This window comes from Scardinius erythrophthalmus, assembly GCF_964197995.2.
Source record: "Scardinius erythrophthalmus genome assembly, chromosome: 2".
NCBI lineage: Eukaryota > Metazoa > Chordata > Actinopteri > Cypriniformes > Leuciscidae > Scardinius > Scardinius erythrophthalmus.
Window position 1 is genome coordinate 63,917,780 of NC_138222.1, and position 23,615 is coordinate 63,941,394.

Here is a 23,615-nt window from a genome sequence, read left to right on the forward strand (position 1 = left end):
TGGTTTATCGAGAGAACAAGTAAACACTTCGATTGAAAACCGAAACTGAAAGTACGACGTATGACGCGCTGAACGAGCTATTCTCCCGATGAATAAAGTGTCATATAAATGAGTGTCCTGTCATTCTATAATTCTCCTTTCAGTCAACATCTGTGAAGTGAATCAGGACAACGGCTCACCAGTCCTTGATTCAGATTCTCATACACAGACGACTATTTGGCCATTTTTACTGCGTGATAAATACAAACAGCATGGCACAACGGTTCATATGTTCATAGTCTCCAAATTATGACTAGAATTGGATTAAGTCTGCTGTTTAAAACATATAAAGAACCAATGTAGGAGAATGGTTATTAAGTGACAACAGCGGGAAACTTTTTATATTTGTGCAGTGTGTGCGCGTCAAAAAAAAAAAACAAAAAAAAACAAAAAAAAATTCAGATTTGAATCTTATCATCAGCATCAGGGCATTCAGACCACACGTCTAAAACAAACCAAATACATAAAAAGACAATGAATTGATTGCTAGTGATGGCAATTTCAAAACACTGCTTCATGAAGCTTCGAAGCCTTTACAAATCTTTTGTTCCGAATCAAACTGCCTTGATTTCAGTAAACGAGGCTTCATAACTGTTTCCAAACACTTCGAAATTTCAAATTGAAATATGTATTTTTTTTTCTCCATTAGGTCACCTGATGGAGTTTTTCGGTTCCTTGCCACTGTTGCCTTTGGCTTGCTCAGTTGGGGATATTTGGGGATACTTCATTTAATTAATCAATCAACAATACTATTGATCAGCATTACCAAACTTGGACGTTTTCCACTAGAAACAAACATTGATGTATTATTTTAATTTAATACTGTGAAGCTGCTTTGATACAATCTGTATTGTGAAAAGCGCTATATAAATAAACTTGACTTGACTTTGTTTTAGACGTGTGGTCTAAATGCCCTGATGCTGAAAAGGTTGGGCTGGATAAGTGGTGGACACTGAATTACCATTGCAGCACACTGCACGTGAGCGTTTACAATTTGTGTGACACCCCCTTTTTGTATTGTGACAAATTACTATTTTGTAGATAAGTTGCTTCAAAGGGCCTCACGTTGGCTATGTTGAGCTGGATGAGTGATGGATAGATACCAACGGCTGTTGTACTTCCTTCTGAAATCAGCCAACTAAGGTATTTATTTTTATTGATGTAATGCTGGAATAACTAATATATTTTAACGTGGACAGTAGTTTCTAGTTGGAACTAATGTTATGATGTGTTGGTAGTTTTCAATGTTAGGGTTAGATATATTAATAATAATTAGTAGTTCCCTTTCGTTAGGGAACTCGAACTGCGTCGTTGAAAACGACACTTTGTGGACGCTCCCTTAGCGTGTGCCTCTGAAGTATGAATGAAACTAATCCAATCCTGATTGGTGTTGCGTCATGACGTAACGTGACGGCATAACCGGATGCATAAAAGTGACGCTGGCACACACACACATTAGCTTTCGCTCTTCAGCAAGCGCTCTCTGTTGTTGTCTGTCATATTTGGTGTTGCCTGTCAGTTTGATCTCAGAAAGTATATATATTATAAACATGGCGAGTGAACAATATACTAGGTGTGTGCACCCCTGCCCTAGATTTCTTACAGGTGGGGACACACACCAGTTATGTGTGTATTGTTTGGGAGTGCAGCACGCACAGGCAGCTCTCGAGGGGGCTGCCTGTGAACACTGTGAAGCACTCCCTATAAGAGTGCTGGCCTCCCGCTTGGCTGTTTTTAATGAAGATGGCCAGGCTCGCGATCCCCGCGGATCGGGTCCCGCGTCCGTTGAGGCGGCGCGGCGGCTTAGATCGTAGGGATCGCAAAAGGATCTCGCAGATGAGAACGAGACTGCCGAGGCACTTTCTCGTTCATCATCCGAAGATTCTGTGGCGCCCGTTCACGGTGCACGTTCACGGTGCGGCTTCTTCTGCCCGCGACGAGTGCCCGGTGCTCGTGCTGTCTGCTTCTGAGGAAGTGGATGTGCTCAGCATCGGGGGCGAGGAACATGAGTCATACTCGCTGGCTCATGTTCCCGCTTATGAGGAGTTAATAGAGGTTGTAACGCGTGCTGTGGCCAGACTCAACATCAGCTGGCCACAAAATAAGCAGGATGATCCTTGTCAAAGTAAATTAGACGAGAGATTCCTGCAGCACCATTCACAACCTCAGCGCCGGGGTTTACCATTTTTCCCAGATCTGCACAAAGAGATCTCAAGATCCTGGGAAAAACCACACTCGTCTCGCATCTCATCACCAACATCATGCGATTATAGTAATGTGGTGGGTGTGAGAGAGTTAGGTTTTGGCAAGATGCCGCAAATGGAGGAAGCTCTTGCGAGTTATCGTTCTCCTGAAGCGGCATCTTCGCTTAAAGCCCCGGCGCTGCCCAGCAAACCGTGCAGAGACACTTCTGCACTGGTTGGCCGGGCTTATATGGCGGCTGGTCGGGCTGGTATGTGCTTGCATTCAATATTGCGAACAGTGCTCGAAAAACACCTGAGGCCAGTCTCGAGAGGCTGGTTTCCTTAGTAGATTTTGTAGAAGAATGGCAACAACTTCCGAATATATCTATGTGGATCCTGAATTTAATAAATAATGGGTACAGACTGCAGTTCGGTCACCGACCTCCCAAGTTTGCTGGGGTGGTACCGACTGCAGTAGTTCCAGAACAGGCTCGGGTTATGGAACAAGAGGTACAGACTCTATTGGTTAAAGGGGCCATAGAAAGGGGAACACTACCAGACAGGGAGTCCGGGTTATACAGCCGGTACTTTATAGTTCCAAAGAAGGATGGCGGGCTGAGGCCTATTTTAGATTTGAGGCAGTTGAATCGTTCTCTGAGGAGATTCAGGTTCAAGATGCTCACTATTCCCATTATCGTAAATCAAATCAGATCCGAGGATTGGTTTGTCACGATAGATCTAAAAGACACCTCTTTCATGTCTCCATCCTTCCATGTCACAGGAGGTTCCTGAGGTTCGCTTTTAGGGGCAAAGCGTACCAATATCGGGTTCTTCCATTTGGCCTAGCACTCTCTCCCTGCACGTTCACTAAGTGTATGGATGCAGCTCTGGCTCCACTGAGGCTTCAGGGCATCCGTATACTGAATTATATCGATGACTGGCTCATATTGGCCCAGTCTCGAGAAATGGCAGTTCGGCATTGAGATGTCGTCCTTGGCCACATTCAGAAATTGGGGTTGAGACTCAACACTAAGAAAAGTGTGTTAGAACCAGCTTAGAAAACTACTTTTCTGGGCGTGGTATGGAATTATGTTACGATGCAGGCACGTATGTCTCCCACACGTATCGAATCCATCCTGACCATGGTGTCAGGGATAAAGCTAGGTCAGGCCATCACTGTAAAGCAATTTCAAAGACTGCTGGGCCTCATGGCAGCGGCATCCAACATAATTCCTTTGGGCCTTCTTCACATGAGGCCCCTTCAGTGGTGGCTCAAAGTCCCCAAGGGGAATCCATTCCGTATAATAAAGGTTACGCGCAGATGCCTTCGTTCCCTATTAATATGGAAGAAACCTTGGTTCTTGTCCCAAGGGCCAGTATTAGGGGCGTCATGTTGCCGGAAAAACATTTCGACAGACGCTTCCCTCACTGGCTGGGGCGCAGTCATGGACGGCCGCTTTGCCAGGGGTCTGTGGCAGGACCATCATCATTCTTGGCATATAAATTGCCTAGAAATGTTGGCTGTATTCAGGGCTCTGAGGAGCTTCCTCCCAGACATCAAAGGTTACCACATCTTGATATGTTCGGACAATACATCAGTGGTAGCTTATCTGAACCGACAAGGGGGACTCAGATCGCACCCTCTATCCAGATTGGCGCATCAGATTATTTTATGGTCCCAAGGGAAAATATTATCTATAAGAGCAATATATGTCCCGGGGGTTCAGAATCAGGGAGCAGACATCCTGTCGAGGCAGGGGCTGAGGCCCAGGGAATGGAGACTCCATACAGAGGTGGTGGAGCTGATATGGCAGAGGTTTGGACCAATGGAAGTGGATCTGTTTGTGTCTCAAGGGACGTCCCACTGTCCACTTTGGTTCTCCCTCACTCATCCAGCCCCGTTGGGGTTGGATGCCATGGTACAGGCCTGGCCGAGGCTTCGCCTGTATGCTTTTCCCCCGATCGCTCTGCTCCCGGGAGTCCTGGAGAGGGTCCGTCAGGAGGGCATCAGTCTTCTTCTGGTAGCCCCGTTTTGGCCGGCCCGAGTATGGTTTTCGGACTTAATTTCACTCCTGATAGCTCCGCCATGGCAGATTCCTCTGAGGAGGGATCTGTTATCTCAGGCGGAGGGTACTATATTCCATCCTCGCCCAGAGCTGTGGAAATTGTGGGTCTGGCCTCTGAGGGGGCTCAGTACCTAGATGCTGTTCTATCATTTGGGGTGCACGGAACCATACTTATCTCTGGGGTTCCGTCTACTAGGAGATTATATGGCCTTAAGTGGAATGAACTACCTGGAGGTGGTTCTCGAAGGCTTATCCCTGGCTCCCTTCGAATCCCTTCAGTCGGCTTTGCTAGGACCTCACGTTCAAGATAGCCTTTCTCTTAGCTACTTCTTATAAAGAGAATGGGAGATCTCCAAGCCCTGGCATTAGTACCAGCTTGCTTGGGGTTTACCTTCGGCAGAGTTATGGCCATCCTGCATCCAAGAACCAGCTATGTGCCTTAAGTGCAATCTAACATGGCTATGTCCATGGTCCTGCAATCATTTCATCCTCCACCACATGTGTCGGCAGAAGAAGAGAGGTTCCTTGCTCTGCCAGTCAGAGTTCCGAGTATTTACCTTGAGAGGTCCTCTTCTTGGAGGAGGTCGGACCTACTGTAGTGTGTTTTAGGTCACCTAGTGTTGTGCTCCCGGCTAAATAAACCATAAGTAGGCCTACAAGGTGCGCAGTTTGCTTTCACCTTTGGCCATAAGGGCTCATTCTACCAAGAGGCATGGCGTCCTCTAGGGCCCTCCTCTCGGGAGTGCCCCCCCAGGAGATCTGTGAGGCAGCCGGTTGGGCTACCCGACACACTTTTATCAGGTTTATAGTCTGCACCTCCCTTGTACGCTTGCCGCACATGTGCTCTAGACCTAGCTGAGTGTCTGAGATCAGTTTCACTCTAGGGCAGGCCTTTTTCAGTGCGTGGCCTAGTGGGCATTCGTTCCCCAAAGTGTCGTTTTCAACGACGCAGTGCGAGCTCCCTAAAGAAAGGGAACGTCTCGGGTTACGTCTGTAACCCTTGTTCCCTGAGGAGGGAACGAGACACTGCGTAGTCTTGCCACCCCCCTCGATGCCTAGGAGCGGCTTGCTTCATCGCGAGGCTAATGTGTGTGTGTGCCAGCGTCACTTTTATGCATCCGGTTATGCCGTCACATGTTACGTCATGACGCAACACCAATCAGGATTGGATTAGTTTCATTCATACTTCAGAGGCGCACGCTAAGGGAGCATCCCCAAAGTGTCGTTTTCAACGACGCAGTGTCTCGTTCCCTCCTTAGGGAACAAGGGTTACAGATGTAACCCAAGACGTTTTTTTGTATGGGTTGATATGTGTATTTTTGCTTTGTTTACTTTTGTCTTTCTTTGTAGAGTTCGATTGGTCCTGTGCAACTGATCACTGTTTTCCCTACCTTTATTTTTGTTTCTCAAATAGTTTATGGTTTTTACACAACTGTGTATATATAACAACAAGGGTTTGTTTTAAAGTTACAACTATATGATTTAACCACTTTTTGTCACTGATATGGTCTGGTATAAAGACCATTGCTCATGTACTCGAAATGTTCACCCAATAGAGAAAAGTAATGAAAATAAGAAAATAATTAGAAGGAACAATGCTTTCAACACAGTTTATATAGATTGTCATTTATTATTTATTAAATGTCATTTTTAAACACAGTATTACAGAATCAGGTTCTAGAGATTATTTTAAAGGGATTACACTAAATATGAAGCTATATGAATATTTGTGTATTGGTATTATATAAGGTTATTTCAAAACAACGAATATTGAATATATATATATATTTCCCCTGAACACCCAAACACCAGCCCCAAAAAATACAATGAGGCCTGAATGTAAAGCAACTGATACATGATTGACAATATTAGAAGTAATCAAAGGAGTTGTGCATTACATGTGCAATCTGTCTTAACATTACATAGGAGATTCCTTGGTATATGAAGCTATATGAATATTTGTGTATTGGTATTATATAAGGTTATTTCAAAACAACGAATATTGAATATATATATATATTTCCCCTGAACACCCAAAAATCAGCCCCAAAAAATACAATGAGGCCTGAATGTAAAGCAACTGATACATGATTGACAATATTAGAAGTAATCAAAGGAGTTGTGCATTACATGTGCAAACTGTCTTAACATTACATAGGAGATTCCTTGGTATATGAAGCTATATGAATATTTGTGTATTGGTATTATATAAGGTTATTTCAAAACAACGAATATTGAATATATATATTTCCCCTGAACACCCAAAAACCAGCCCCAAAAAATACAATGAGGCCTGAATGTAAAGCAACTGATACATGATTGACACAATTAGAAGTAATCAAAGAACTTGTGCATCACATGTGCAATCTGTCTTGACATTACAGAGGAGATTCCTTGGTATCCACTTTGATATCAGTGTAAGTGACGCCATTGTATCTGCCGTTAATAGCATACTCATACACTCTGCCATTCGCGAAGGTCATCTTCACTGTGCCAGTGTAAGGCAGGTCAAAAGTGGCTCTTCCAATAGTGACTGAAACGTGCATCTTCTTCCCTGGTGGCACATCTACATGGGTAGTCAGAGTTTCGGTTCTCTCATTTGTGTGCTCCTGACTATAAGTGCTTTCGGATCCAGTGGTGACAGTGTATCCTGTAGTAACATCTACAACCTCTGGAATCCCAGCCTTCACTTCCATACTAAATGCTGATGAAAGGCTATCACTCTTTGACCATGAAGATGATCTGATCACTTTCTTTGAGGTTTCCACTTTTTCTTTTTGAGTGGTGGATGAGCTGTTCCTGAAATTCACGCATATGATTTCTTCTACTGTCACCTTTGTTTTCAGTTGGTTGAGAGTGGGATATTTGACATCGGTGAGAACTGTTGATTCAACTGCATTGAGAAACATGAATCCCATCTTGTCAATGTCCCGACCAGATCTTCCTGCAACTCCCAAACAATATCCAGAGCCGATTTCAATCTTATATTCTCTTCTTAAGTCCTGGTTTGTCATCTTTGCAAAAAACTCTCTCCCCAGAGTGGTCTTGAATTTGATGGCTCCAAGACGATTTCCTGCTTGTGTCCCCCACAGGGACAGTGAGGTGAAACGCTCACCAGACTGGAACGTGAACTCCTGATATGGTCTACCATCTGGTCTACCATACTTTCCAAAATTCCCATCTGAAAGCCAGACACTGACAGCCCTAATATGCGAGTCTCCCTTCCAGACTCCGATCTTCTCTAAACTGGCATAGTTTGCACCAGTAATTGAGAATGCATCACCTCCATTTCCACCAATTTGTTCAAGTTGTGTTGTGTTGGACATCTTCAAATTAAATCTATCTGAAAAAAAAAATATATATCACAGATCAGAATTAGCATCAGCTGTACACTTTATTGCAGTGTTTCCCAGCCCAGTTTCTGGAGACATATCAACTGTCACGGTTTGGGTTTGAGGAGATGAGGCGAGGACTAAAATGCAGAAAAAAACTGGCTTTATTTAATGATAAAAAATAAAACAAAATACAAATAAAACTACCCCAAGGTAGTACCAAAAGACAGACTTGACAGACTTGACTTGATTTGGCTTGAGAAACATACAAGGAAGAATAACGACGTTCGCAGGACAATGAACCAGCACAGGATTGCAAATACAAGGAGAATAAATAGGGAGCAAACAAGTTGTTTTAAATAAAAGAAATATAATTAATATGTCATATAATTGTTTGTGGTGGTAGTGATTAGATGGTGACATCACAATCGTGTTGCATTGTGGTATATGGAGCTGCCTGAAGTGTACATATGAAGTAGACTCGCTTCTTCTGTCAAAATCGAGGGTCTGTCCATATAAACTTCCCTCGTTCACTTCATGAAGTGGAACACACTTCAAAATGGCGGCAGGGATTCCCCCGAGGGGAAGTGCTTAATAATAATAATAATAATAATAATTTGTTACATTTATATAGCGCTTTTTCTGAGACCTCAAAGCGCTTTACATAGAAGGGGGGAATCTTCTCAACCACCACCAATGTGCAGCATCCACCTGGATGATGCGACGGCAGCCATATTGCGCCAGAACGCCCACTACACACCAGCTTACTGGTGGAGAGGAGACAGAGCGATGAAGCCAATCAGTATATGGGGATGATTAGGAGGCCATGATAGACAGAGGCCAAGGGGCAAATTTGGCCAGGATGCCGGGGTTACACCCCTACTCTTTTTCTAAGGACATCCTCAGATTTTTAATGACCACAGAGAGTCAGGACCTCGGTTTAACGTCTCATCAGAAGGACGGTGCTCTTTTGGCAGTATAGTGTCCCCGTCACTACACTGGGGCATTAGGACCCACACAGACCACAGGGTGAGCGCCCCCTGCTGGCCTCACTTAACACCTCTTCCAGCAGCAACCTGGTTTTTCCCAGGAGGTCTCCCATCCAGGTACTAACCAGGCTCAGCCCTGCTTAGCTTCAGTGGGCAACCAGTCTTGGGCTACAGGGTGATATGGCTGCTGACAAAAGATGCTTAGGGAAGATTGCAAGTGCGTGTCTTCAAGTGGACTGGAACGCAGTCTATGAAAGCACACAGCTAGTATAAAACACAGGCTGTGTACTACACAGTACAAGACAAAACATGACATGAAAGCACGCGGCCGATGTAAACACGAACCGTGTGCTACACAGAACACAACACATCGCCACTCAGGACTGGTCACTTGCCTGGCCAAGTGTGCTATTTTAGCGTAGTAAACAAGTAACTAACAGAAATATCCGATCATACTCTTGTAGCAACAATGACTATGACATCCGGTCAGCTGCTTTTCAAATTAGTGAATCCTGATCTCGCAAAAACATCCTTCATTGTCTGAGAAGACAATAGGTCTGTTCACGTCCTGTACTGGCGTCCCGAAGTCTGCTCGGACTGTCAAAATTGCAACTTTGTTGCTCCCTAGAGAGACATTTGAGTCACAGAAGGCTTGAACAAGACACAAGGCAGAAGACCCTTAAAACAGAAGGAACCCTGTTTTTTTAAAATCCCCTCTAAAACCCCCCATGCCTTTGAATCACGTGATAAGCCTCAAAGACATTCCAGACATTCCTCGCACACACACAAACACACTCATGGACTTTGAAACAGAAACCCACTACAGAAAAACACTTTTCACCCATAAAGTCACTCTTAAATGTACTAAATATATCCCTTTTTGTGTTAAGAGGTGTGTGTAAACCATAGGACAGCATATATGTCCTATTGTAACATTAATAGAACTGCAAATGCCTATACTAATGCATAATAATGTATCTTTGCATTGCTACAACGTCTATATTCTATTTGTGATATCTCTGTAATCCTCTCCATCTAACGGAGTTGAATTCCGATAGCAGAATGCAGTGATGTGCATTGTTTTATACATTTCATATGTCTTGAGCAAATCTTCTCAAGTTAAATTTCCTCATGACTCATTCCAGTGGGCGTCGTCCACCGGACAAAGAAACCTTTTTCTTTCGAAATGCTCTAAGATGATTCGTCCCCCACGAAAAAGGGGACGTGGGACACTGCTCACGGGACACTGATAAAAGTCCAAACTTTCAGTTTTCTCTCTCTCGCGCTCTCGCTCTGACCTTCTTCTCCACGCGCAGCGCTTCTCCCAACGGAACCAGCTGGACAGGCCTTGGTCTCTCTCTCTGGGACGCATGCCCCGCGTCATGTAGAAGCTGCCGTTCTTTGCAACTAAGTTATATATATTTGCCTCTTCCTTCACGGGAGATGAATCTTATTTTCCGGTAAACGTTACATTCAGTGAGCCTTTTAAGCTTCCCGCGACACCGGAAGACGCAGCACAAAAAGGACACCGTCTGCGCTTCCTGCCTCTCAGCATCACTCGAACAGAGAACAAACTTGCAAGTATATCTCTCTAAAAGCTGATTCCAGGTGCCTCTTGAAAATTAGGTTTCTGTCTATAATAATTACCAGCTACTTTCTCTCTCTCTCCTTATTTTCTCTCTTTCATTTCATTCACTCTGATCCAATATTTCTTATGTTCTTGTTTGTTTAAATGTTTGTTTGTTTTATTGTTTGCATTTTTACGTACGTTTATAGTTGTAGCTCATGTAATCTTTAGTTTTACATTTATTAAAACCAATTCATACTTTGACTGTCTCTGTGTTTGAAAACCCCACTTTTATGAAGTCAATGAAACGCAAAAAGCTCTTAGCTACATGCTCGATAGTATAGACTACTTAGAGTAGTTTTAATTCATAAACTCAGAAAGTTTTATGTTCGTGGCCAGAAGATAAACTTTCTTGGAGTTTGTAAACGGGATACCCTTCTTAACTGTGATAATCTTACATTTATTCGCTGGACGAATGACTGATGACCAGACCAGTTACAGAACAAGGTAATCTCGATATGATGTCCTGATCATGACGTTAAACTGATCCAATAGGGTCTAGCTCGGGTAACCTACCAGAAGATCATAGAAGATCATAGATCAACATGGTTATGGGGACCGACCTAGTGTAACTATTGAAGTACCTGGGCAGCAGCAGTGCTACTTTAACTCCACTGTGGCAAGTACAGAGTTCAGCTCTGGAAAGGCTGGTGGGGAGAAGACGTAGGCGAGTAAAGGGAGACCCTTGAAAGGCGAAATCTACTGCGCTCCACGCCTGAGTAACTTAGCAAAGAATACAATATGGAACCACAACACAATTCAAAAGATGCTGGCACGGTCGTCGCCCAGTCGAAAAAGGACCGCGGTGGTAGGTCGGCCACTTTGCCCGCCACTGGTTACATCAAATCAGCAAAGAGTGGCAACATCAAGCAGCTCAACGTTGCTACTTACAACGTTAGAACCCTAAATGACACCATCTGCAGCGAAACAGGTGAGCTCATCACGCACAAAGTTGATCGAATCATAACCGGCTGCGAGAAACATCACATTGACCTTGTAGCACTTCAAGAGCACCGACTCCGAACACCCGACTCGGTGGGCTACAAGAAATACAGCAGCTGGACGATGGCACATACAGATTTATCGGAAAGCCACGGATCAGCCCTGCTATACAACACCAGAATCACTCAGTCTATCATCTCCGTCACCACTAAATCAGAGCGTATAATTGCCATGCATTTAGAAGGCAATCCTAAAATATGCTTTGTGTCTGCATACGCCCTGACGGAGACATCAGATTCTTCAGCAAAAGACACGTTCTACGACGATCTCAATGAGCTGATAAAGTCAATCCCGCCACACACGGTCACCATTCTTGCCGGTGACTTGAACGCAAGAATTGGTAAGGACAGTTACGACACCAATCCTAGAGTGGTAGGCAACTTCAGCTACCACGCAATCTCGAACAACAATGGTCGAAGGCTAATCAGCATGTGCGAGTTTTTAAGCCTGCGCCCAGCGAACTCTTGGTTCCGAAATCGACTGACGAGACTGCGCACATATAAGAGCCCAAAAGGAGACTTCGCTCAATTAGACCACATTGTCTTCAACACCAAGTGGTGTAAATCAGTCAAAAACTGTCGCGCTTACAACACCTGCGCCATTGGATCAGACCACAAGATGGTGAGCGCCAAATTCAAACTGGCGCTGAGAACAACAAGAAGCCCATCCATCGCCAGGTGCACCTTTCAGAACGATAAGCTGAAAGATGTGAATATCCAAGCAAACTTTGACCTGGAACTCAGCAATCAATTCGCCGTTCTTTTTGACGAGTCGAGTCAAAACGAAAATGCCCAGTGCCTAATACAGCAAAGAGCAGACGCACTCAACACTGCGCTGGTAGAAACGAGTGAAAAGGTCCTGGGCAAAAGACCAAAGTCAAAACAGCCGAGCTGGGTCAGCAGTTCAACGTTGCAGCTCATCGCAGAAGAAGAAGTGGCGAAGGACGATTTCAAGCGAAATCAAACGAGAGAAAAGAGAGATCAGTGGAGAAACAAGCAGTCGAGTGTCAAGACAGCTTTCGAAACTGACAAAGAGGCATATTTTAACACTCAACTAGAAGCTCTCGAACTGGCAAACCAAAAACACGAGCATCGCAAAATGTGGACTCTAATCAATAAAATCTCAGATAAGCCGCAAAATGCTGCTGCAAGCAAAGTCCAAATGCTCGATGGCTCTCAACCAAACTCGAACACCGAGCTCATCAGCGATTGGGGCAAGTACTTCTGCAAACTCTTCAACAACAAGAGTGCAAAGGTGGAAACAGTCAACTTTCCAGAACCAAGCCCAGACATCGCTATTTCAATAACGATTCCAACGCGATAGGAAGTGGTGAAAGCGATCAAACAGCTTAAGCGGAACAAGTCACCAGGACCCGATTATGCAATGACAGCAGAAGTCCTGAAAGACGGCGGCAAATTCATAGTAAATGAATTGCACAAACTCTGCAAGCTTGTTTTTAGGCATTGCTGTGCACCGAAACAATGGACGTCGAGCCTGATCATCCCACTGCCAAAGAAGGGCAACCTGCAGCTGATGAAAAACTTCAGAGGAATTAGCTTGACGTCCATCGCAGCAAAAACGTATAATCGCATTCTCCTCAACCGCATCCAGAATCCCATCGACAAGCTGCTCAGAAACAATCAGGCAGGCTTCAGGAGCGGTCGCAGCTGTGCACAGCAGATCCACATCCTGCGAAGAGTCATCGAAGGAGCAAGAGCACAATTACTACCCTTGTACATCACTTTCATCGATTTCAAGAAGGCATTTGACTCGATAGACAGACCTATGATGTTCGCAATCCTGCGACACTACGGCATCCCACAAAAGATCGTTGATGCTATCCGAGTCTTGTACGACGAATCGACGAGCCAGGTGTATTTGGAGGGCCAGCTCTCAGAGCCTTTTGCTGTCACAACTGGAGTATTACAAGGCGATGTTCTAGCTCCGTTACTATTCATCATAGTAATAGACTACGTCTCCAGGCAATCTGCTGGAAGCTTTGGATACCTTACACATAAAGGTCCTCTGCCCAGGAGTAATACGAGACCGCAACGTGGTACAGCAATAGCCAAAGAATCTAGAACCGAACGCAAGCTTAACGATTTAGCATTTGCCGACGATATTTCACTCCTGGAAAATGATCTCAGCAGGGCACAACAACAGCTCACCCAGCTACAACAAAAAGCTGGTGCAGTCGGACTAGAATTAAACGAGGAGAAGACGGTCCAAGTCCAAATGAATGCTTCCAGCGACAATGAACAACATCTACTAATTAACGGAAAGGACATTGAAATCGTAGACAAATTCAAGTATCTTGGATCCTACATCATATCGACGGAGAAAGATGTCAAAAATCGTATCTCTCTTGCATGGGTTGCCTTTACTAAGTTAAAGAAGCTGCTCGCCGCTCCACCACCCAAGCCAAATATAGAATTCAGGACTCAGCTCTTTAATGTAACTTGTCTATCTGTGTTGCTTTATGGCTGCGAGACATGGGTTCTAACAAAGGCTCTAGAGGAAGAACTGGATGTGTTTGCGAGAAAGTGCTACCGAACCATGCTGAGAATTAGTCAAGCAGACGCCCATATGACAAAATGAGGAACTCTACAGACTGACTAAACAACATCCAGTCAGCGCGACCATCCGCAAGCGACAGCTAGAGTTCGTAGGCCACTGTCTTCGCATGGAAGAAAATGAACCAGCTCACATCTACGCCATCTATCACTCAGAAGTCAGTGATAAGAACAAGCGAGGAGCACCTCGCCTAACCTTCAGACACAAAATCCGAAGCTACATCGACGAGTACAACAAAAACCAAAAAGTCCGGAATCAAATAGCTCTCCCCGCAGCGAAGAGCAGTCAGTCACTCACCCATGTCGAAAGGGAAGAGGAAACAAAAGTGATCATCAGCATCGCCAAGAATAGAGAATTGTGGAAACGTATTGTCGAGCTCCATACCAGGGGACCCGACCGATGATGATGATGAATCTCGATAATTAATAAAGTAAACACATATGCGATTTATTAATTATGACCATGAGTTATGATTAGTAATATTTCCAAAATTCCCTATATTCTTGAGCTAATTCGCATTGACCCCGAGTCAGATGTATTTACGTTACACTCTGTAGCAGTCACTACCCTTACGAAAAGAAAATCTATTTCCCTATATATTAATGAACAATGTATTAACCCTTAATCGCTGTTTGGGGTCATTATGACCCCACTGGACTTTTCTTTCATTTTTTAAAAATGTTACCTTCATATCAGAGGCATGAAACTCTGGGACTTTTCCTAAATAACCTATCTAAACATGCACAAAAAAACTGGGCTTGATTTGGTTGTTCTAAAGGTGTGTAAAAAAAAATTTACCGTTTAAGCTGTTTGGGGTCAAAATGACCCCACATTGAAAATGAATGGGAAAATGAAAAAAATGACTTTTTTTTATTTTGTTTGTCAAAAAAATAAAATTAAATCCATTATAAATCTGAAAATTTATACATATAAACCAAGGTCTGGTCCTAGAGCATAAATAAAAAGTAGAACGAACTTTCTATCTCATACACACACACACACAGACACACACAAACACATAAACAAACACACAAATGTTTGTGTTTGCAACAGAGAGCATTTTTACAGAAATTGGTAAATAAAATAAACAAAACTGGCATAAATCTAAAAAAATTTACATTTAAATCAAGGTCTGGTCCTAGCGCATAAACCCAAAGTGGAACGAACTTTCTATCTCATACACACACACACACAAACACACACAAACACACACAAACACACATGTATGTCACTGCAACAGAGAGCATTTTTATAGAAATTGGCAAATAAAATAAATAAAACTGGCATAAATCTAAAAAAAAAATTACATTTAAATCAAGGTCTGGTCCTAGAGCATAAACCCAAAGTGGAACAAACTTTCTATCTCATACACACACACACACACACACACACAAACACACACAAACACACACGTGTATGTCCCTGCAACAGAGAGCATTTTTATAGAAATTGGCAAATAAAATAAACAAAACTGGCATAAATCTAAAAAAAAATTACATTTAAATCAAGGTCTGGTCCTAGAGCATAAACCCAAAGTGGAACGAACTTTCTATCTCATACACACACACACACACAAACACACACATCTATGTCACTGCAACAGAGAGCATTTTTATAGAAATTGGCAAATAAAATCAACTAAACTGGCATAAATCTGAAAAATGTCACATATGCAACATGGAACAAGCTTGTTCACACACACACACACACACACACACACACACACACACACACACACACACACACACACACACACACACACACACACACACACACACACACCACAGTCATGTCATAGTGGTGACTTGTAATGGTTCTGCAAATGTATGTATAATAATTTGCAAAAGCAGATAATTCAAAATATATCAGAAAACAACAACAAATTCTAACTCTGACAAAAATACAGATTTTTTTATGTATTTCAAAATGTTTAAATAAATATTCACAAAATATATATATCAAAGTTGTGAGGAGAAGTTGAAGCATCACAAACAATAAAGTGAAAATGAATGAGTCTCTATGGCCCTCTATTGGATATATGTGGTCATTGCACTTTCTTTCTTTAATTATAATTTCTAAAGTTTTTCCACAAACTAGCAGATGTCAGTATTCTATCTCTAACACATAGAGCAATGTCCAAAAACTATTTAGATTTAATTAAGATCATCATTTAAGTGATTTTTTCTTTAAAAAATCATTTTTCATGAGCCAATTTATGGCCTAGTTATGTAATTGTGCAGTAAATAGGTAAAAAACTTCAAAATTTCCACAAAAACACAGCATAAATGTATAGTTGAGAAGTAAATAAAAAAAACGATATATAGTTTTCCATATAAAAAATGTATATTTCCTTATGCAATTGCTCTTTAAAAGTTTGGGGTCAAAATGACCCCAAACAGCTTAAATGTTGTCCTTTTTTAACAGCGATTAAGGGTTAAATGGTTTAACAGTATATTTGAAAATATACAGAATGATATATTGTGTTATATTATAATATATTGAATAATATAAGGAATTGCCCTTTTATCTTATATTGAAATTAGGGCTGGGGGAATTAACGTGTTAATCTTTGGGATTAATACACATTTTTAAAAAATAAGGCACTTGACGCAAAAACTTTTTTTTTTTTGCCTCGTTTTAATGACTTTCTGTTGCGGCTGCTATTGTGAGCATGCTGAACCAAGTCACCCTGTCATGATGGAATTTTTGCATTTGGCGCATTTGACAAAACAAAGATGCTGTGTACAATTAGCAAAACTGAATTAAAATACCATAGAAGCTGAATGCACCGAATTTTATAAAAAAAAATTGTCCGAAAGAGAATAAAGGCTGAAAATATAAACCGAAAATATGCCGCCCCTCCGTGTTTGGCGATCAGGTTTCAGTCTTGCGCAGCTTGTTTAGAGCGGGCAACTTCACGAGCGGGTCTTTTCTGCTCTGTGTGTGCGCCGCGCTTTCTGTTCCGTGTGTGTGTGTGTGTGTGTGTCGGCGCACTGCGCTCTCTTCTCAATCTTCTGCTCCCTGTTTGCGCTGCGCATTCTGCAAACTTTACAGGGTCGCGCACACCACCAGTCGCAGAGGCAACAAGCAGGCGGCAAGCAGGCGGAGGATCTGCTACCGGCGGCGTGGTGGAGGCAGCAGTGGTGGGTGTACCGAGTGGCCTCTGTCTGCACCTGGGCGGCCGAGAACTGTTGGCCGCAGTTCTCTACCGCGTCGCCAAACAGCCCAACCTGGTAAATTGGGAAGTCCAGGAACCGAACCTTGTCCGCATCCCCCATATCAGCCAGGTTGAGCCAAAAGAGGCAGCTGCCACCAGACACAGGTGTTTCACGACAGATCGCTACACTGAAGGGATAGCCTCATAACCCTTCACCGTTCCACCGTCAAGAGTAGTGAAGGGGGAGGAGCTACTCAGGCAGTTTCTGTCAGAGAAAGGTGCCATCCACGGCCCGGTAAGCTCCCCATGCACTTCGGGAAAGAAAGGCACTAGGGCGGCGGGCTGCCAACCAGCGCCGCCCGCCACGAGATACCAATCATCCAACCAAGACTGAACGGGACACGGTGGAGGATTCCACTCGAGCCTGACAGCCTTGTCTGCCCGTTTTAGCATAGCTGACATCTCTTGATCTGGCTCGGGCAACATTACGCAGCCAAGTCATCATGTCCAGAGGTCAGCTCACCCTCCGATGCTGCAATCTGCATCCTATCCTCTGGAGGGGCCTCGAATGAAACGGCTGGTCAGTCCATTACAGAGGGATCAGCGCGCTTAATGGGGGGCTCCACCGGCTGCGGTCTGATAGAGAAGTGAGGGGCCCACAGGGATTGGTTACCGGGCAGGGAAGCCATCACTGTAATCCTCCGATCACCCATCCGGCGTGGTAATGGGGACTCCACCTTCGCGGACGAAGACGAGTCTCGATCTCAAATCCACAATGGGAACATGAACTATCCACAAAAGCTGCTTCAGCGTGCTGTAAGCTCAAACACGTGATGCAACAATTGTGACCGTCAGAGGGGGACAGGGAATGACCGCATCCAGAAATGCACAGGTGAAATTACATCTTTTTTTTCTTTTTTTTTTAGACGCAAACGCACCCGTGTTGCTCTTTCAGGAAGTTTGGGAGTCTCACCAGTGCCGGAGCACACAGGGGAATGATTGCGGCAACACTGACAGGGATGGTGCAGCCTGTTTCAGTGAAGCACTCCCTTTGTCCCGTCAGACAAACAAACACAAAAAGGAATGCTGTTGAGATGTTGTATAATATCAAGAAAATGCAATTACATACCTCCTTGTTTATTGTACAGTGTAGATGCCTTTTTGTTACACATATTTAGCAAATGCATTGGATATAATGCATTGCATTTAATTCTGTCAGGACCACTACCGTCAAATATGATTGACAATTAGCATACAGTTTGGATTGGCGGAATGGTTCCGTTCTGGGCGAGAACTCCCTGCGCATCCATGCAGCCTAGCATGGATAAGAGCAGGGAGAGCAGCAATAATCCCCCTTGGGGTAAACAGAACAGAACCAATGTAGCTGCCAGCAGAGACAGTTGCATAATTTAAGCTCCATAAAAGAATAGTTTTAATTTAATTAGTAACCACGTTTAAATATATCATAATATATTTATATTTATCTGCATTTCTTTTATTTTGAAATATGTGTACAAGCTGACTTGTTTATGTAGGCTTGTGTAGCGGAACTATTGTTCTGAGGTTCGATTGGTTCAGACTTTTATTAATGTCACACCAGCATCGGAGTATGTAGCGCAAGCCGAGCTAGCTGCTGCTCGTTAAGTTTTTGGTAATGTCATTACATTTGTAAGTTTATCGAGAGACGCACGGAAAAGAAGTTGCCTTTGTTACCTGTTTTTCACTCCCTGGAGTTAACGCGGTCAATGAGGTATGCATAGTTATTTCAATGTGTAATTATCAATGTAAAGCATTACTGTGTGGCGGTTTATTAACAGTCTATCTAACGTTGTGTTTATTTATTTAATGTGCTATTCTCTGTGAGAATATTATTATTTCTGTAACTTATGTGATTTTTATGTTTTATTTAGTTCTCACGGCATGTTTGATGGCATTAAGGATGACATGGTTTGACCAATAAATGCCCGTAAAAGAGAACGCCTTGTGTCCGTGTCCGTTGACTGGAGGGGGTTACAGTGAGAACTCAGCCTGCTCGACACGAGGTAGAGACGTGGGGGAGATGAACATCCGCGCCTGCCGTCCGTCGACGGAGCTGCACGCACGTTTACATTGAATGTGAACATCAAAAGATAAGACTGTGCATACAATGTTAACATATTAAGAGGCAAGCAGAACCCGGGATCATTGCATGGTTAAACCTACAAGAAGCTGAATATTTAAAACAAGTTAAATATTAAGAAGTGGAATAGCCTGCAACTGCTAAAGGGGCTCTATAAGTGCTAAAAGTTAAATGTTCATTGTGATGTGCATGTTTACATGTTGAAGTGAATTGCTCTACTCGCTAAGTTATTTACTGCTAAGCTATTTGAAGGGTAAATAATTATTTAAAGGGACCATCATAATATTTCCATTTTTTCTTCTTTTTTTTGTATTATTTTGGTGTTAAAGAGAAGTGTTTATTCAGTTCTAAGAAAAAAAAAAAAAAAGTTAATTTGCATTGTGGAAAGTGTTTCTAGCAGAGTACACTGTAAAAACATACTTGGTTAAATCTAAAGGTAAAGTTAAAGTACATTATTACAATGTAAACAAAAGCTTACTGGTAACATTAAGATAGGTTTGTCACTTATTTTATTTAGCCCGTTTTAAGTTTTAACTACTGCCAATTCAAAAATATTAAAAATGTCTGAGTACGAGTATGAGACAAATGAAAAGGGCTTAGATGCTAACAATGGAGCAACAGGTTTACAGCAGCAGTTTAAAGACCTTGATATAGATGCAAACCCATCAAAAGAGACTGAGGTAGCTGTAGAGACCCAAGCTGCTGTAGAGGAAAGTCTAAGAAGAAGCCAAAGAACCCGAGAGCTTACTGCAAAGGGTCAAGAACTGTATGACAGCCGAACTAAAAAGCTTCAACATCGCTTTACTACCTCTTATGACAAATGGAAAGTTCTTGCTAAAGAGACTAGGAAAGCAATCGATGGAAAATTCTCCACTGAAATCCTGCAAACCTACATAACCAAGATCAGTAACGCTTCAACAAGTGTAAAACAAGCTTATCAAGATTTACGCCAACACACTACTCCGGATGGCAAGACGCGCCGCCGAGTAGACACGTGTGATGCTGTCTCAGGAAAGCTATTGGAACATGCAGAGGATTCTCTTGAATTAAGAGAAAAGATACCAGATACTCACAAAGAACGAGCATACTGGGCTGAGACTGGCTCAGTGCTTACACGCGCAACCTCCAAAAGGTCTAGTATATGTTCACGAAGTTCAAAGTTTGCAAGCATCAGTTCAAAGCAATCAAGCCTGACCTCTTCAAAGAAACTGGAAGCTGCAGCAGAGCTAGCTGCAACTCAAGCCACATTAAAGGTATTAGAGGACATGGAACTTAAGGAACAAGAGCTTGAGAACCTCGAAGTTGAGAACAGAAAGAGGCTTGCACTGCAAGAAGAAGAAAATGCTGCAAGAAAAAATTTATTAGAAGAGAAGCGCAGGCAGTTAGAGCGCTTAGAGACAGTTAAGAAAATGAATGCTGCAAAAGCACGTCTACAGGTCTACGAACAGGAAGTGGGTTCGGACGAAGAGATATCGGAGTTGCTCCATAGCAGTAAGCATGTGAAAACTGAAGCTAAAACTACCCAAAGAAGTCTTTCTGCGCATCATGTGGCAACACCACAAAACGCCACACATGTACAACCTGCTGCCATTGCTCATCAAGAAGATAGCACTACAGCACTTGCCAAAGCAATAACAGAGTCGATCAACGCAAGCCATCTCCCAATACCAGAACCTTCTGTTTTCAATGGAGATCCACTAAGGTATAAAGACTGGAAAACATCCTTTGAGACATTGATCGGTAGGAAGAATATTCCAGTGAATGAGAAGGTCTACTACCTCCGCAAGTATGTTGGAGGACCTGCAAAGAAAGCTATTGAAGGTTACTTCCTGCTAGGCACCGATGCAGCCTACTATTCAGCATTGGACATCATGGAAGAAAGGTATGGAAGCCCCTTTGTGATTGCCAAGGCCTTCAGGGATAAGATAACTTCATGGCCAAAAATAGGACCCAAGGACAGCATTGAACTAAGAGAATTTTCAGATTTTCTACGAAGCTGTGAAGCAGCAATGTTGCATATCAAGAGTCTTGCAGTCCTAAATGACTGCGGTGAAAACCAAAGAATGCTCAACAAGCTTCCTGATTGGCTAATAGCAAGATGGAACAGAAAGGTCCTGGAGGTTGAAGAATCAACACATGATTTTCCAAGCTTTAGCGAATTTGTTCAGTTTGTTGCAAGAGAAGCCAAGATAGCATGCAACCCTGTGACATCTCTTCATGCTTTGAAGTCTGGTGATTGTGAAAAGGTTAAGACACCAAAGTCTCGAAATGTTGGTGCAAAGGTGCTGGCAAGCAGCTCAGAAGAAAACCCAGATCCTAAAACATGTGTCTTTTGTGAGAAATTGCACCATGACATTCAAACATGTCGAAAGTTCAAAGAAAAGTCAATCTCAGAAAGGGTCAAGTTTGTGCAAACTAAAGGACTGTGTTTTGGATGCTTGAAGACAGGACACCGTTCTAAGAACTGTGAATGGAGGATTGTCTGCGACACATGTAAAAGGAAGCACCCAACCTGTTTGCATGAAGACCGGGTCAGGGATGATGGAAAGAAGGATCACAGAGATAATGAGAGAAAGGAGAGTTGGAAACAAGCCAAAGAGAAGGAGAGGTCAAAAGAAAGTACGGATTCTAAGCAGTCAAAAGAAGCTTCTAAGGAAGCCACCTCTAACTGTTTGGTGCAAAACATGAATAGAACATACACGTCCACCGTTATTCCAGTGTGGTTGTCAACAACAAGTAGCCCAGAGCATGAAGTTCTCGTATATGCTTTACTGGATAACCAAAGTGACACCACCTTTATCCTGAAAGAAAAGGCAGACGCTCTGGTCACACAGAAGGAGCCAGTGCAACTAAAACTCTCAACATTGTCATCGAGAAGTACAGTCATTCCAAGTCAGAAAGTAACTGGGTTGCAGATCAGAGGTTTTTATTCAGCGAAGAAAATCACTCTTCCGGTAACCTATTCAAGAGACTTCATTCCTGTCAATATAAGTCACATCCCCACGCCCAAAACAGCAAGAGCATGGCCTCATCTAGAGCATCTTTCAGAAGAGATTGCTCCTTTAATTGACTGTGACGTTGGTCTGCTTATAGGTTACAATTGTTCTCAAGCCCTGTTACCCAGAGAAGTTGTGGCAGGCAGAGATGAGGAGCCTTTTGCTCAAAGAACAGACCTCGGCTGGAGTATTGTTGGCCCGGGAAGTTCCTGTGTTGACTACGGAGATGCAATTGGAAGCAGCCACAGAACTATTGTCAGACAAGTAATGCCATCCCTTCAGTCGTCTGCCAACCTGACAAGTGAAGTCCGATACATATGTCGAACACAAGTCAAGGAGTTAGTCACTCCTCCAAATGTAATGAAGATATTGGAGTCAGACTTTAATGAAAGAAACGTGGAGGATGCTCACTTCTCACAAGAAGATCTTCGCTTCATTTCAATAATGGAGGAAGGAATCAAGATCAAGCCTGACGGTCACTGTGAAATGCCTTTGCCATTTAAAGAAGACAGGCCGAGTCTGCCAGACAACAGGAAATGTGCTGTTCATCGCCTTAAGTGTTTGAGGAGGAGATTTGATAAAGACAAACAGTACCACAAGGACTACTTAATCTTCATGAACGAAACAATGACGCGTGGAGATGCTGAGAAAGTTCCTGAAGAAGAAATCAACAAGAGCCCTGTTTGGTACATCCCTCATCATGGGGTGTATCACCCACAAAAAACAGGCAAGATATGTGTTGTGTTTGACTGCTCAGCAAAGTTTCAAGGCGTGTCATTGAACGATTATCTGCTTACGGGGCCAGAGCTGACCAATACATTGATAGGTGTTCTCTGTCGTTTTCGCAAGGGTCCAGTAGCAATAATGTGCGACATAGAGCGCATGTTTCATCAATTTCACGTAAGAGCAGAAGACCAAGACTATCTAAGGTTTCTCTGGTGGGAGAATGGGGACTACCACTCCGAACCATCCATCTTTCGGATGAAAGTACACTTGTTTGGTGCAGCCTCGTCTCCCGGCTGTGCAAACTATGGCCTAAAGCACATTGCTGCACAAGGGCAAGGTCGTTTCAGTGAAGCATCCATCCGCTTCATTGAACAAAACTTTTATGTGGATGATGGGCTGACCAGTGTGTCAACAGAAGAAGAAGCGAAACAGCTAGTCAATGAAGCAAGACAGCTTTGTAGCGATGGCAAGCTACGCATCCACAAATTTGTTTCTAACAGCCAGGAGGTGCTACAATCAATCCCCAAAGAAGAGTGTGCTCAAACAGCAATACATCAAGACCTAGCCTTGGGAGAGTACCAAATGGAGAGAGCCCTAGGGGTTAACTGGTGCATTACCTCAGATCAGTTCAGATTCAGAATAGTGGTGAGTGAACAACCGTTCTCTAGAAGAGGAGTGTTATCGACTGTTGCGTCTGTCTATGACCCTCTTGGCTTTGTAGCACCGTTCGTTCTAGTTGGAAAGCAGATGCTTCAGCAAATGTGCCGGGACAAGGTCGGATGGGATGAACCACTGTCAGATGACC

At 43.2% G+C, this 23,615-nt stretch overlaps 1 protein-coding gene across 1 annotated transcript; it reads right to left on the reverse strand.

Moving 5' to 3' along the window:
- Positions 1 to 6,666: 6,666 nt before the first annotated feature.
- On the reverse strand, positions 6,667 to 7,614 carry LOC308685831 (aerolysin-like protein; the record flags this gene model as incomplete). The annotated part of the gene is made up of 1 exon (XM_081357873.1): positions 6,667 to 7,614. The coding sequence occupies one exon, from the start codon at positions 7,612 to 7,614 to the stop codon at positions 6,667 to 6,669; it is 948 nt and encodes a 315-aa protein (XP_081213999.1).
- Positions 7,615 to 23,615: the final 16,001 nt, after the last annotated feature.